Source organism: Melospiza georgiana, chromosome 5 (genome assembly GCF_028018845.1).
Source record: "Melospiza georgiana isolate bMelGeo1 chromosome 5, bMelGeo1.pri, whole genome shotgun sequence".
Lineage (NCBI taxonomy): Eukaryota > Metazoa > Chordata > Aves > Passeriformes > Passerellidae > Melospiza > Melospiza georgiana.
Genome location: NC_080434.1, coordinates 9,485,607 through 9,499,871, shown reverse-complemented (window position 1 = coordinate 9,499,871; position 14,265 = coordinate 9,485,607). Strand labels below are relative to the sequence as shown.

The following is a 14,265-nucleotide window of genomic DNA, read 5'->3' as shown; positions in this document are numbered from 1 at the left end:
AAGATTACATCCCCAGGGTCAGTTCAGTCCAGGAGTACACACGTGTGGTTAACAATACAGCTTCAACTGCTTATGACACACCAAGGCTCTAAAAAAAGCTGATCTCAGTAGTTCAAAAACTAGCTTGTGTTACCCATTACTTTCCTGATAAGACCTTTCATGAGTCATTAATCTTCATCTGTGTTAGATAAGATCCAACATGCTACAGTGTTACCAGACATGACTCTTGCAGCTACACAGGATGACTGGTTTGCGATGCCAAAAAAAAGGCATGTTCTGCTTTCTGAAAACCAACTCTGAGCCAAATATTTAGTCAGTCATTCATTTTTAGCCCATTTCCAGTACAGGAAACTTTTGGATATATTGTCATTTATAATTGGAAAAAATTCAAAACTTTTTTGTTAATTGTCTAAATGAGACAGAGTTCTGTCATTCCACAGGGAAAAAAAAAAAAAACAAAAAACAAACACTATTTGAACATGTTTTTCTATTTGAACTATAAGAAGTGAAGTTGACCTTACTGAACCTCTTCTACAGAATAATTTTCATATGGAAGTTATTAGATTCTAAAGTGCTTTTCCTCATTTTACAGTATCCTTTTATTAGCTGATTTTGTGATAATATATGGGATTCTAAGTGTCCATATTGCAAAGTGTATTTTTCTATTTTTTTAAATTAAACTGAACATTATAAAACTTCCCTGCTTTGATTTTGAGACTAAAAAATCAGCATAAACAAAATAAAGTCTGAATTAAGTCTTAATTAAGGAGACCAGCAATGTAGCATTGTCCAGGTATACAATTTTATCTGTATGTTGTGTAAATAGTAGGATTATTTAAATTATCTGTACTGTGACATCTTTAAAAAACCAGTAGCATTACAAGTAGAGATAAAATAAAGTGACTTAAAAGAAACTGGAAAAATATGCCTAAACAGTTAAGTGTGCCCATTATAAATAGATAAAATTGATTTTGTAAAAGTTACTGTAAAACCCAACCAAATATACTTCACACAAATTTTCTGACAGAAATCCTGGTATAATCAAAACCTATACCATCAAAGTAGAATGAACAAATTTAAAACGGCTACAGAATATATCTATCACAGCATTCTGAAGATGCTTTGGGGGTACTGTTTTTTGTTATATTTTTAATGTATCCATTCTCACAGCTGTGCAGACAGAGACAGAAATTATTTTCCCAAACTCTGCATAAGGGGAATATTTATGCATCCGGAGTTTTAAAGTCTGGTTAGTATAGTGGTTGAAAGAGCTAATTGGAAGTGGTGACAAATTTTTTTCTAGTCTTACTGGAAATGGGATTTGATCTGAATGTTGCATTAAGTACAGAAAAAATATCGGAGAGAGAAGGAAAAAATTGTGTGACATTTTACTGATGATGTTATTTACAGACACAAAAAGAGCTTGCAAAGATAATTGTTTCTGGAAACTATTACATTCATTTGTATTAATCAGTACTATCCTGCATTAAGAAAACATTGAGTAGGTTAAATGACTGCACAGACTTGTAACTGCAACATTACTATTCAAGCTGGTTTTGAAACCTTAGCTTGATGAATTTACTTCTTTTAGATGCAAAATGATTTTCCTTAAAGCCATTTGTGTGGGAAGTTCTTCTGCAGCTCTCACAGTATTTCTTTGTAAAAGTCTACTTTCTGTTGTCCTTTTAACATACAGTGTAAAAAACACTACATGGTCCTTTAAATAGTTTATGATGCACTTTATTTTTCTGTTTGTTTTCAGAAGAGATATGTACACTTGTAATAGCAGAAACTTTTCCTGAAGATTCAGGAATTTTCACCTGCACAGCAACAAATGAACATGGTTCAGTAACAAGCAGTGCACAACTAACTGTCTGCTCAGGTATGTGACAAAGAGGAGCTTTTAGTCATAAATCTTACATAATTAATTTACCTGTGAAGTTGCCAGTCTGCTTTCTTTGTGGAAAATGACTGTTGTAAGACATGGGGTTTGACAACCTCAGTGCATTCATATAAAGCAGACCTAGAGTTTCTTATGTTCATTTCCTGGTTTAATATTTTTATTAATGCAAAATATATTTTTAAAGTTCTGCTAAAGCCTGGCATATCTTAAGCATTAGGGTTCAAGACTAGATGGCAGCAGAGGCAAAATTAAAGAGATGAAACTATGCTACTAGAGATGGCCTTCTGTAAAATAAAACACTGCGACATATGTTTAGTTTTGTTTCCATATATATTGTCATGGGATGCACTAACCCAGCTGCCATTGCAAACTTGCCATGTATACATGCATTCTTCAGCATTTTTAAATTATTTGTTCCTCAGTGATCCTGAAACTCCAGGAAGAGGAAGTCCTGTTTTAGCTGTTGTTGTCCATAGTTGTCAATCTCAGTTAGTGCCTTGATTCCTGAAATAGATTTAGAGAGGTCCCTAAGGTTTCTAGTTGTGCCTTTTGCATGAGGCACACTCAGAAAATATATAGCCACCCATGAATCTAATTCAGCATAAATTATCAATAGGAAGACTAGAAAAATATCTTTATAAAACCAAAGATGTTTCACTTTTAAAAAACTGAAAATACACTTTGTATTTACCATGTACTTTGTCTATGACTTGTTGAAGAGACATTCTTTTTGATTTCTTTTAGCCAACTTGGAATGCTCTAGTGATGATTTCCATCATTTCTCACCAGTTGAAATTCCTCCAGTTGAAATTAGCTCTCTTGAGCTTCCTCCTAAGAAACTTTCAGATACTCACCAAACAAACAACACTGAGTTGAGACCTGGTGTGATAGACCTTCAACAACAGCTCAATTCGTCTGAGGAAAAGTCAAATGGCATTCATCCTCTTCATGGAGTAAATGGAATGATTAACAGCAAGCCAAATGGTGATAAATCCATCCCACCTCCAGCTGTCTTGCTTTCACCCACAAAGGAGCCACCACCTGTGCTTGCCAAACCAAAGCTGTGAGTATTTTTGAGTGTTTTTGTTTCCTATAAACTTGATATTTGTTAACAGCAAATTTTTGCCTGAAGTGATTTAGCATTAGACAAACAGACAGTCACAGTGCCTGTCCCTTGAACAGTCTTCTGCTGCTGTGATGTATGTACCAGAGAACTGAACAGAGGAGATACTTGTTTCCTTTACATAGTGCCGCATCAAAGGGAAGTACATTCTATATCCCAATGCCTTTAGAGAGATTTAAGATAAAGTCACAAACAGAGAAATTCTGTAGTGGCTGTTGCTCTGTGCCTTTTTTTCCCTATTCACCACACCTAAAGGTCATAGTGGCCTGAGATTTGTGGACACTATTTCTGTTTAAGCACTGGTTAGGTCTTTTTTTTTTTCTGCATGGGCTTGAGTTTGTGTAGTCAGGGGATATTCAGGTGTGTAATGTTTTTATTTCTTATGTTTATCGATAACACATATCTCGTTCTGCTTTCAGCCAGATTGCAATAGCTCTCTTATAGCTAAAAATCTGAGAAGGCAAAGCTCTAGGAAAGGACGGAGAAATGAGTGGTAAAAAAGTTACAGCAACATTTTTACCTTTTGTTAATGATGATACCTTATGCATAAGCAATACTATGCTCCCTGTTAACTTACAGTTTGATTTTAACATTGCATAGACTCCTCTTTTCCATCTCCCTCAAGAGTATTTGGAATGTGATGAACTAAAATGCAACTTTATTTCATTTGCATCAATAGTTGGAAGGAATTGTAAGTTATAAAAAAGTGTTTAAGTAGAAGCATGAAACATGGTCTTCAAGCTTAAGTTAGGTCATTTGCTTTATTCTGTGTTTTCACAGGAAACTTATAAAATATAAAAATGCTGTTATTTTAGCACTCCTGTTGAATTTAAATATACAAAACCACATTTGAGACAGTGAGCTAACAGTATTCCCTTTCTGCTCACCACTTTTTCTTTCACTTGCTCTTTGTCATTCTAAGCAGTCTCTGGCAACTGTAAAGGGAAGGAGGAGTGGAAGAACTAGAAGGACAGAGTAGTGAAATGACAGTGTATATGGTGGTGGTTGTCCATATGGGAGAGAGGTGGTCCTATACCCAGCATACATATCTGTTGCAAGACCCACTTGTAAAGAAAGGAGATAGTGGCTCCAGCAGAGCAGTAAAAAGAAATTTCACCCCAGAGCTTTCTTTCCCAGAAGAAGGGTTGCCTGAGATAAGGGAAATAATGTGGTGTAAACATTGTATAATGTTCCACTGCTATGTGTGCATAATTTGGCTTGTTTTTAAACATAGAGTCAACATGAAATACAGTAACGTGAGAGGGATACTATTGCAAAAGTCCCTTCAGTTGCTGATGTTCAAATTGATGACCTTGGAATCCCTAGTGTAATTACACTTGATTCCTCTATTTTGCAATTAACAATACTTGATGCACAAGAGCCTGATCTTAATTGCAGTCAAGAGCAGTGGAAGTCTCTGCTGCTGTCAGAAATTGAAATCTTGCCTTCTCCTCAGCCAAGTATTTTGCTCTCAAGCACAGTGATAGCATAAGGAAGGGAAAGAGTGCCAACAGGAGGAGAAAAAAATGCCTGACTGCAGACACTTGAAATCAGCTTTCAGCTTTCAGCATTTGGAAAACTGCTTCCTTAGTAACAGTGAACAAAATAATGACATTAAAATTAGCTGAGTAGTAAAGTAGCTCTCTCAACCGTGAGAATGATCTCTCTTGAAAAGAACTCATCTATGGAATTGTATCTGTCCATAGAGATGATAGAATCAGCACATTCTAGCAGTGTGCTAGAGCAAGCACACTTATTATAACCTTTTTTAAAAGTTATATAAACTTCTAAATTGCTAACTATGGAGAGAGCTTTGAGCTTCTGAAAATCATCAATAGGTTTAATTTCAGGAAGACCGGTTTTAAATTTCCAAAATAATCTTTTGTTTTCAAGTTTATTATAAATTGCTTAGGTTTATCTGTAAACTCTCTGAAAACAGTTTCTTCAGCCAACACTAAAAGTAATTGCAAAGAGTTTGGGAATGATAGGCTGGTTTTGGATTTTTGTTTTTTTATTATTATTTTTAATTTAACAAGAGGGAGAGACTGAGTACCTTCTTGAAGTATGAAATACATTTGCATCTTGGCAACGTAGCTGTAACCAGCACCTATAAATAATGATTTATCGCAATTCAATCTAATGCAAGAGTGGACATGCTGCAGAGAGTTACTGTAGCTGTTTTCAGGCTTGAAAAGTGTTTTCAAAGTCCTAAAAAACATTCAGATTGTGGTTACAGACAGTTTAGTAATCCTCGAGGCATCATTAGTTGTTGCTTCAGTCTGGTGCTAAGTGTATTTAAAAGAGTTTAATATGACAATATAAAAAAATTCTGGAAAAAATACATATAGAATTAACTGGGGAAGTAATCGACATCAGATATTTTGCTAAGGTGAAATCTAGAAGACAGTAATGTAAATATGGTTAAAAGGCACAATTTTTCATGCTGTCTTGTTTGCAACATGAGTTTCTGTAGAGTGAAAGACTATTGAACTGAGACAAAACCCCCTGATTTCTGTCATTTGATCTCTGCTGCAGTGACATATTTGAGGAGGTTGAGCTATTACTGTGCCTTGGGCATTTCAGTCCATAATGGTGTAATGCGCGGATGAGGTTTCAGAAGACCCTCAGCAATGTATGTTAAGATATTTTGCATCTCTCAAAATCAGGCAAATGGTGTTAATAGTAATTTCAGTGTGAAGTCTGCATATGAAAGTTCTGCCTTAAACCCCTTATAAGCCTCAGTATGAATTTCTGCAAAAAAGACACAAAGCTGTCCTGTAGGACTTTACCATATAACATGTCTGTGGTTTCAAATTAAGAACTTCCATTCAAGTGGCTTGGTATTACTGTTATTTTTTCCATGTGTCTGTTAAAACAGTAAGAGAAAAAAAGATGGTGTTCATATGGTTACTGGATGTACCTGTGTTATGTTTGTTGGCTTTGTAACAAACCATCATTTTTAAGTTCATTGACTCAGGGTAACTAAAATGTGGTGCCAGAGCTTCCTGACTGTCTAGAGCTCTAACACCTGACCAGAGAGCTTCTCTGCAATTGTCTCATGTTCAGCCTCTTTGTGTTGGAGTGTTATCCAAGTCTGTCATATACAATGACCACAAAGAGTATAAGCTTAAAGGGAGTTTATTATTTCCATAATAATTGCATTTGATATCTACAAGCAATAAGAAACTTTTTAGAATACATTGAGAAGAGCTGGATAGAAAAAACAATATGTGAGACTAGGCAGCAGTTCAATGATTCATGCAGCTTTACATGTATGAGCAAAGGTCTATCCATATCCATTTCTTTTGCTTCATCTGCTCTGCTCTTTCAAGGTTGATAAGGACCTTTGGATCTTTATCTTGCTGATAAAGTCTACCCTCAATTAAACCTTGATCTACACGTACTGTAGTCAAAATTACTAATGCTAACTAAACTTGCTAAAATGTAAAGCAGGATAACTGCACATAAAGTTAATCCCTTAATAATACAAGTCCAGAGCATTTTCTGCATCTGTTTTCACATGGATGTTTCATTTGTAATTATTTTTTTCCCTCTCATTCTATACCAATACATTTTTAACAAAAATGGAGTTAAAACAAGAAAAAGTTTAGTGTAGCACTTCCATTTCAGTGATCATCAGGCACTTGGACTAGGGTTAATAATTTACTAATAACAAATAATATATGAAAATAGAGGAGGCTTTATGAGAGAATATACTAAGAAATAGGATTTTCCCCATTTTCTCAGACTCATTACTTATGCAAAAGTTGCAAATCCTGAAAAGGAATATGAAATGTTATAATTTCTCCTGGTACACCTGTGGACTGAATGCAGTAGGTAACAGTAAGTTTTAAAAAAGGCATTAGTTGTCTTTTTTTGGTGATCTTGGATCACTGTGAAAATCTCTGAGACTACTGGAAGACAGAAGAGAGGAAATAGGAAGTGTTATGAAAAATAGTTTGAAAGTCACATTTCATTGCCTATTTCAGATCAAGGAATGCCATGACCCAAAACCAGTGGCAGTTATTGCTGAGAAATTTCCTTTTTACTTGTCTTTGTTAACATAGTGTCAAAGGGTAATCACAAATGAACTTTAAACCTTTTAAAATCTGTGGCAATAGAAGTCTGAATATCTTTCTAACAATAGATGTGAAAAACAAGAGAGGTTAAAGGTGATACATTTATTTTTTCGTTTTTTTTCTCCTTTTGGCACTGATATTTTCTTACCCAAGGAGGTGGAGACACCTAAGTGTACATCTTGCATACATAAAAGCTAATCAGCATTTTAACCAGAAAAGTCAAATATCCTTGAAACAGTAATGAAATACATATACTGTTTATGCCACCATCACGGTATGCACACAGGACCTTGGTATTTTTTCAGATTTGTACTTTAACACTGAAAGTAATCCAGTTTATAGGACAAGTAGGGACATGAGGGAAATTAATAGAATCATAGATTGATTTCAGTTGGAAGGACCCTTAAGGATTATCTAGTTCCAGTCCCCCCTGTAAGGGACACTTTCCACTACACCAGGCTGCCTAAAGCCCCTTCCAGCCTGGCCTTGAATATTTCAAGGGATGATGCATGCCACAGCCTCTCTGGGCAACTTTTTCCAGTGTCTTACCACCCTCACAGTAAAGAATTTCTTCCTAATATCTAATCTAAACCTTCTCCCTTTCAGTTTAAAACCATTACTCCAAGTCCTATCACTATCATTACTCCTATATGTCCTGTCTGCTCCAGGTTTCCATAGGCTCCCTTGAGGTACTGGAAAGGTTTCTCTAAGGTACCCCAGAACCTTCTCCAGGCTGAGCAACCCTGGCTCTCTCAGCCCACCTTCACAGGAGAGGTGCTCCAGCCCTCTGAGAATCTTTGTGGCCTTCTCTGGGCTTGTTCAAACAGGTCCATGTCTTTATAATGTTGGGGACCCCAGAGCTGGATGCAGCACTGTAGGTGGGGTCTCACAAGAGTGGGGAGAGTAGGCTTCCTCAAGCTGCTGGTCACGATTCTTTTGGATATGGTTGGTCTTCTGGGCAACAAGTGCACAAGTTCAGCCACTTGATAGAGCCTGTCCATTTTAAGCTTACAGTTAAACACGTGCTTTAGACTTGTAAAAGACTTTAGTGCCTCCAAGAGTGTTCTTCCTCTCTTTTCTGCCTGAGAGTTGCTTTAAGCTCTGTTGCCTGTCTCACACCTTTGTTACTGACACGACCTCAAAGTACCAAGAGTGGGATTTTTTCTAAGAAAAGGACAGCAAATGTTGGGGCTGGGAGGTGGATTATGTATTTAAGGCAATTTGGTTTTTTCCATAACAAGGTTGAGTAGAATACTGTGCCAACAGTTTATGATGCACCTTTGAACCAGAAAATACAGCACGAAATGTTGTACTATCCATCTGCAAACAGTTTATGGATAGTTTTCAGGTAATCATAAACTAAAAGCAATCAAATGAAACATTTTGATTTTTTAGACATTTCTGTTCGGTTTTTTTGTTTCTTTCTTTCCTTCTCGCCTAAATAACTGGGTGGATTTAATACAAGGAAATTATCAAGCAAAGGAAATCCAAGTGGTCAGTTCTTCTAAAATGCAGCCTTTTCTGGGAGGTTCTCAGTGTGCTTTTAGATAGGGAGCTCCTGCAGAAATATTCAAGGATTCTCTTGGTATCACGGGATAGAAATCTCAAACAAAATTATTAAATGCATGCTAATCCTTGCAGTCCAATCATCATATGCACTTAATTTTTACATGGCTTTGAATATGGCATGCAACCACATTTCCCTTGGTATTCTTTCCTCCCTGACCATGTAAATATCCTACAGATAATTTTGAAATTGTAAAAGTATCATCTTATGCTGGTTATGAGGAGGAAGGTAGATGAGAAGGGATATAGTTTTTGTTTTGAACCACCTTTGTTTACTCTGTCTTGATACAGTTAACTGATTTGCCAGGACGGCTCACTCCAACTGTAGAAGGTAGAAGATGAAGCTGAAAAACTGAAACAGATGGTGTTCATAATTTTGGATTTGGTTTTCAGGAAAACCTAAATTTTAAAGTCTTAGTAATAGTATATCTCCCATCTTTGCCTTCTGAGTGAGTTCCTAGAGAGAGGTCCCATCTGATTCAGGCAAAGCACTTTTACCTAATACAACAGAAGATTGCACTAGCACTTCGTTTGGCACCCAGGTCTGTTGAGAAATTTAAAAAAACCTTCTGCATACAGCACTTAGTATTCTAATTCAAAATGAGAGACTGGAAGTCCTTACTCAATTGAGTAAGGATTTACTGAGTTATGACATGGAAATTGATTAAAACTGAAAAACACAATATTTATTTTAGAAAATCTGCTTGTCCCTTTTGTACAGGTTTTAACAGTACTTTTTATCATGTTCAATTAGTCAAAAAATTGAAATAAAAGATCAACAAATATCAGTTTGTGAGACAGAGAGAGGAACTGGTCAAAGCTTATTCTGTCAATCCTCATTTTCTTTGGAAAGTGTGTTTAGTAGAGTCTGGATAGATAAATATAAAGTTCCTTTTGATAATATGAACTTCAAAGTATTCTGGACACTCCAGTTCTCTATGATAGACAAGCATAATTATGTGAATGGTAGTTGGGTTAAATAATTATTATGTTTGAATGGGATTTCAAAGCTATGTGACTTCGGCTTGAAATTTCCAACACTATGAGGACTGATTAGTAGTTGTTTTAATATTCTTTCCTTGAGGAAATTAAAAAAAAAAAAAAAGGTAATTTGAGGATGTTTTTTGGCAAGGATAACTTCTGAATAGCTAATTTACTGCATGCTTTTTAATATATAGCCAAAAAAAGTAGCTAAACTATCAACACAAACTTGTTAAGGCGCTGGCTACCCTCAAACTCCCAGTGCCTACTCTTTAATAAACATTTTTGTGGAATTTACTTTCTCATAGAAACCATCTGCAATTAGTCCTACCCATCTACCTGCAATTGGTCATGCCCACGCTTTAAAAAGCTCTGCAGAAGTGTGAACCCATCCTTGAGTAAGGAGACTTGCTGGACAGGGTGCTTGCTCATGAAGTTAAATCATAAACTCACGTAGTTATATAGCTACTCAATTTTATTACTTTTCTGTTCCCTCCTAACATATGACAGATTTTTTTTTATTAAAGTTATGCAATTGTCAGATGGTTACCATGCTTCTTCTATCTGTGATTGTACTACTAAATTTTTCTTGTATGTCATTTCAAGTTTTCATCCTTGTTCTCAGGTATATCTACCAATATCTCTTTCATGTACTTATATTAACTGTGTTTAAATTTTCTGTGTTAAGAAATGTTTTCTGGTGACAAAAATAAGAGGTTGGAACTCAGTGGCATTTGCTTTTTTCTGGTTCAGTGCATGCTATGAAACTTAGCTACAGAATTTACATATGCTATTTTTTTTCTGTCATAAAGAGAATCAATAGAGGTAACTAAATATACTGAAGAAGACCTAAGAATTGAGCAAGTGCTTCAGGTCCTGCTCTGTCAGCCTTGTTCTTGTCCTAAGAATATTATTGCTCTCTTAGAGGTATTATGGAGGTAGGAATGGAAAAGTCTTGTCCAGTGGAAGGAGCATGTTGCTGGAGTAGATATCTGTCAAGGAAATAAATTGATGCTTTCTAGAACACTGACAAAACCATGTAAGAGACAGTGTCTAATCCACTTTCAGAGGCCTTGTCTATATCCTATAAAAAACACCAAATTGGAAGCATAAGTCCAGAATTTTGCTGCAAAGAAGAAGTTCAGTATTTGGTTTGAAATTAGTCATAGGGAAGCCAGAAAAGACCCCAAAGCTAAAGGCCAGGATAGCTGTACTTACACACAATAGTTTCACCACTGGTGTAGGAAATGCCTCTGGGGGATGATGAAGGCTTAGCCTTGGTACCAAGTAGAACAGTTGTTTACTAGAAATATAATCAGTCTCTTATCATTTGAGTGACTTGATAGTATATAGTATATATGTATTGTCTAAAAAAACTCCAAAAAACTCATGAAAACCTAACTCGGTTGATATCTGGAATGTTCTAGAATTCCTGCCTGTTACCTTGTGTCAGGCCTTTAGGTATCCTTGCCAAAATCTGCAGTGTATTTATTAAGAAAAATACTTAGCATATATGACGCTAATGGAATTGGACACTTGGTAAACTCTGAGAATTTTGCTTCCAGGATGAGATCTTGGCAGTCCTCTCAAAGGCACTGCGTTTTTGTTTCTTTTGACTAATTGTTACAAATATTTTCTATTTTCTCACTCTTATTCATTTCATTCAAGTCAATTTAGTACAAGCGGTAGTAGTTTACTCAGATCCTGTTGCAATTGTTCATGTATTTCTGCAGTGAAAAATGGAAATGGGAGACATATGGATATGGGAGTAACAGCAATTCAGAGGGAAAATTTCTCTTTTCTTGGATTAGAAAAGTGCAATTAAAGGAAAGACTTTCCTAAAATTTCTCTTTTCAAAACTTTTTCTTAAAATAATTGTAATAGAAAAAAAGAAGTTAAAATAACTAGAGCTTCAAGTAGCTTTTCTTTCATTCCCTTTCCGTCACTTGCTGTTGCTCATGCTTTCTCAGTCACACATGCTCTCACTTCTCTCTCTCACTTTCTTTCATTCTGATGGAAAGCCTTAACAATTAAGTCTTCACAATTCAGACAGATGAACCACTGTTAGCATAAGCTTCACCAATTCAGCATAAGGACTGTTTTGCATTTATTGCACTATCATGTCTTCACAAGACCTCAAATGGTTCTTAGCAGAATCAGAAGAAAACCTCAAATTTTCCATTTCAAATACAATAATGTCAGAGTTACTGTAGAAATTCCTTTTCTGTGAGTTTTGTTGAGCCGCTGCGTTCATTTTTCTGCTTGAAGAAAATAAATACTTGCATGATCCTGACAGATTTATAAAATGCAGATCAAATTGCTTAAGTTCTCAGTGGGTGAGAAAGACAGGGTAGAAGCCTAAACTTTTAACGTGAAAATTCTGATTAAAGAGGTTTCATTAAAGACACTATGGAAAATTATTTTTGATAACTGGTAATATTAATATAATATAATATGTTTTTACTGGTTTGCTTTAATAGAACTGACATAACAAGGCCCTGTATTTAGTTTTATAGAAATTACTGTATTAACAGTATCCTTAGAGTTTGAACCATTAAGTCATTTTCTTACCTATTTGAGTGAAAAATCCTTTCTGTTTCTTTATAAATCTCACTTATGGTGTTCCTCCATAACCATGTTCTGATTGGTTGTTCTGATGTTCTCGGTTTGTGCAAGTGCTTATACTTTCTCTATGTCTTAATATTACATTTTTAATACAGGCCTGTGAAACAGTTAGTGTGTTGACCATCTAAAAAACCTGTAGCTGTGGAGCTGCTTATAATCTGTTACAGCTTCCTAATATGAAAACCATCATATAGCACCTATAAAGGCTACTGCCTACTTGGAACTGGCATATAGGGATTAAATTTTTGATAAAAGCAGAGCTTCCTCTCCACTGCATGCATACACACACAAAAGTATACTTGCAGCTCCTATTTCATCAATTACTAGGTGAGATGTTTTCTTATTGACAAAGCAGCTGTTTACTCAAGGACCTTACCAAGGACCTGGTTCTAGTTTTAAATATATCTAAATAAAGTAGAAAAACATTAGAAATCTATCTGAACCTGCAATTGGTATATGGGATATTATTTAAAATTTCTTGCTGATTGCAGAAGGATACCTTCTCATTATATAATTTTCTGCTTATTCTGTTGGTGTTAGAGATTGACATAAAACCTGGAAGTAAATGCTCTTCTATACTCTGTGTGTGTGTGTGCAGCATATGTGCCAAACTTTAACAGGTACTGATCTTATGGCAATTTATCTAAGTTTATCTCTTGAACTTTCATAAAGTACCTTGCCAGTAAATGCATTGTGCAAGCCCTTTGGCATTTTTTCACCATTCCTATCTGTACCTGTTTCCTTTTTAATTTCCCCCTGTAACTGATTTCTTAAACTAAGGATTTCTTTGGTTTTTTATTTGTGCTGGCAAGTACAGCACAATGTTACTATTTTTTCAATTTGGAAGAGAATGAGGGAAGTAAACTTGACTAAGCTTAAAGCCCATAGAGTCCTAATGAGAACCTTGACTTGAATGTCACCTCTAGCTATTTCAGATTCTGTGATGGGAATTGTGTAAGCAAACCCTGTATCTCTGAGGAATCTCTCCAGGTTTCAAGAATAGCAGTAGGTACGCAAGTGATGATCTGGTCAAAGAATGCAACTTTGTGGTTTAGTAGCAGAATACCTGATAGGTATTCTCCCTTCAGTTGAATACACTGAAGCATCAACGGCACATTCCAAAAGGTAAAGCATAATGGAATGGATTGCTGCTGTTGTAGTTTAGGGAAAGTTTAATGTTTGTTAGATACCATCCTTCTTTTGAGAAGATGACCTGTTAATACTCACAGAGAGAAAACTCAAGCAGTTATAAGTGGCAACAGCTTTATTGCAACAGTTTGCTTCTGATTTCACCTAAAGGATGGAGGCATCTTTGTTTTCCAGCTTTCAGAATTCACTAGTAACTTTTTCTGTTGTGTCACATTTGAGAAAAATGCTTTTTATTTTATAATTAAATATTCAAAACATAGAAAATGGGAGACATTACTGTAAAAGTCTGATTTTATTTTTTGACAAACAATTGCTCCAACGTGCATGTTAATTACATCTTTAAAATTCATGAATTTTCATAACTTCTTACAGGATAAAATTGTTATTGGAGATTATACAGAAATGAGAGGTCCTCTGAAGTGCTTCATGTTGTCTTTTTTAAATTAGCATCTGTAGTATTTTAAATACTTAGGGAAATAATTATATTGACTTAGATGTTAGTCAGTAGCTAAAATTGCTTAGCATTTTTAGTTTTGGATATACTTCAACTTCTGTTACTTTTATAATGCTCACTGGGAATTAACTCTTCCTCCCTGAAGTAATGTAAGATAAGGAATGTTTTCTGTCAGAAGCAGAAATTCACAGCTATTGTAAATTTCTTGGTTCCCTTGCTAATCATGTTTACTTAACTCTCAACACAGTCTAAAATGGACTTTAGTCATATTTCCAGACTTTGTTATCTAGTAAATTCTTGTCTGAGTGAAGTTGCCAAATCAGCCCCTGAAGACAGAGCTGTGTGACTTCAGCTTCCACTAAAACACATAACATAATGCTGGTTA

At 35.5% G+C, this 14,265-nt stretch overlaps 1 protein-coding gene across 1 annotated transcript in view; it reads left to right on the top strand.

Moving 5' to 3' along the window:
• The window catches only part of PALLD (palladin, cytoskeletal associated protein), a 187,460-nt gene that overhangs the window by 77,603 nt on the left and 95,592 nt on the right, over nt 1-14,265 (top strand). Inside the window, exons 9-10 of the mRNA XM_058025126.1 lie at nt 1,763-1,882; nt 2,648-2,966. Of these exons, the coding sequence (XP_057881109.1) occupies nt 1,763-1,882; nt 2,648-2,966 (439 nt within the window). The remainder of the gene's footprint in view (nt 1-1,762; nt 1,883-2,647; nt 2,967-14,265) is intronic.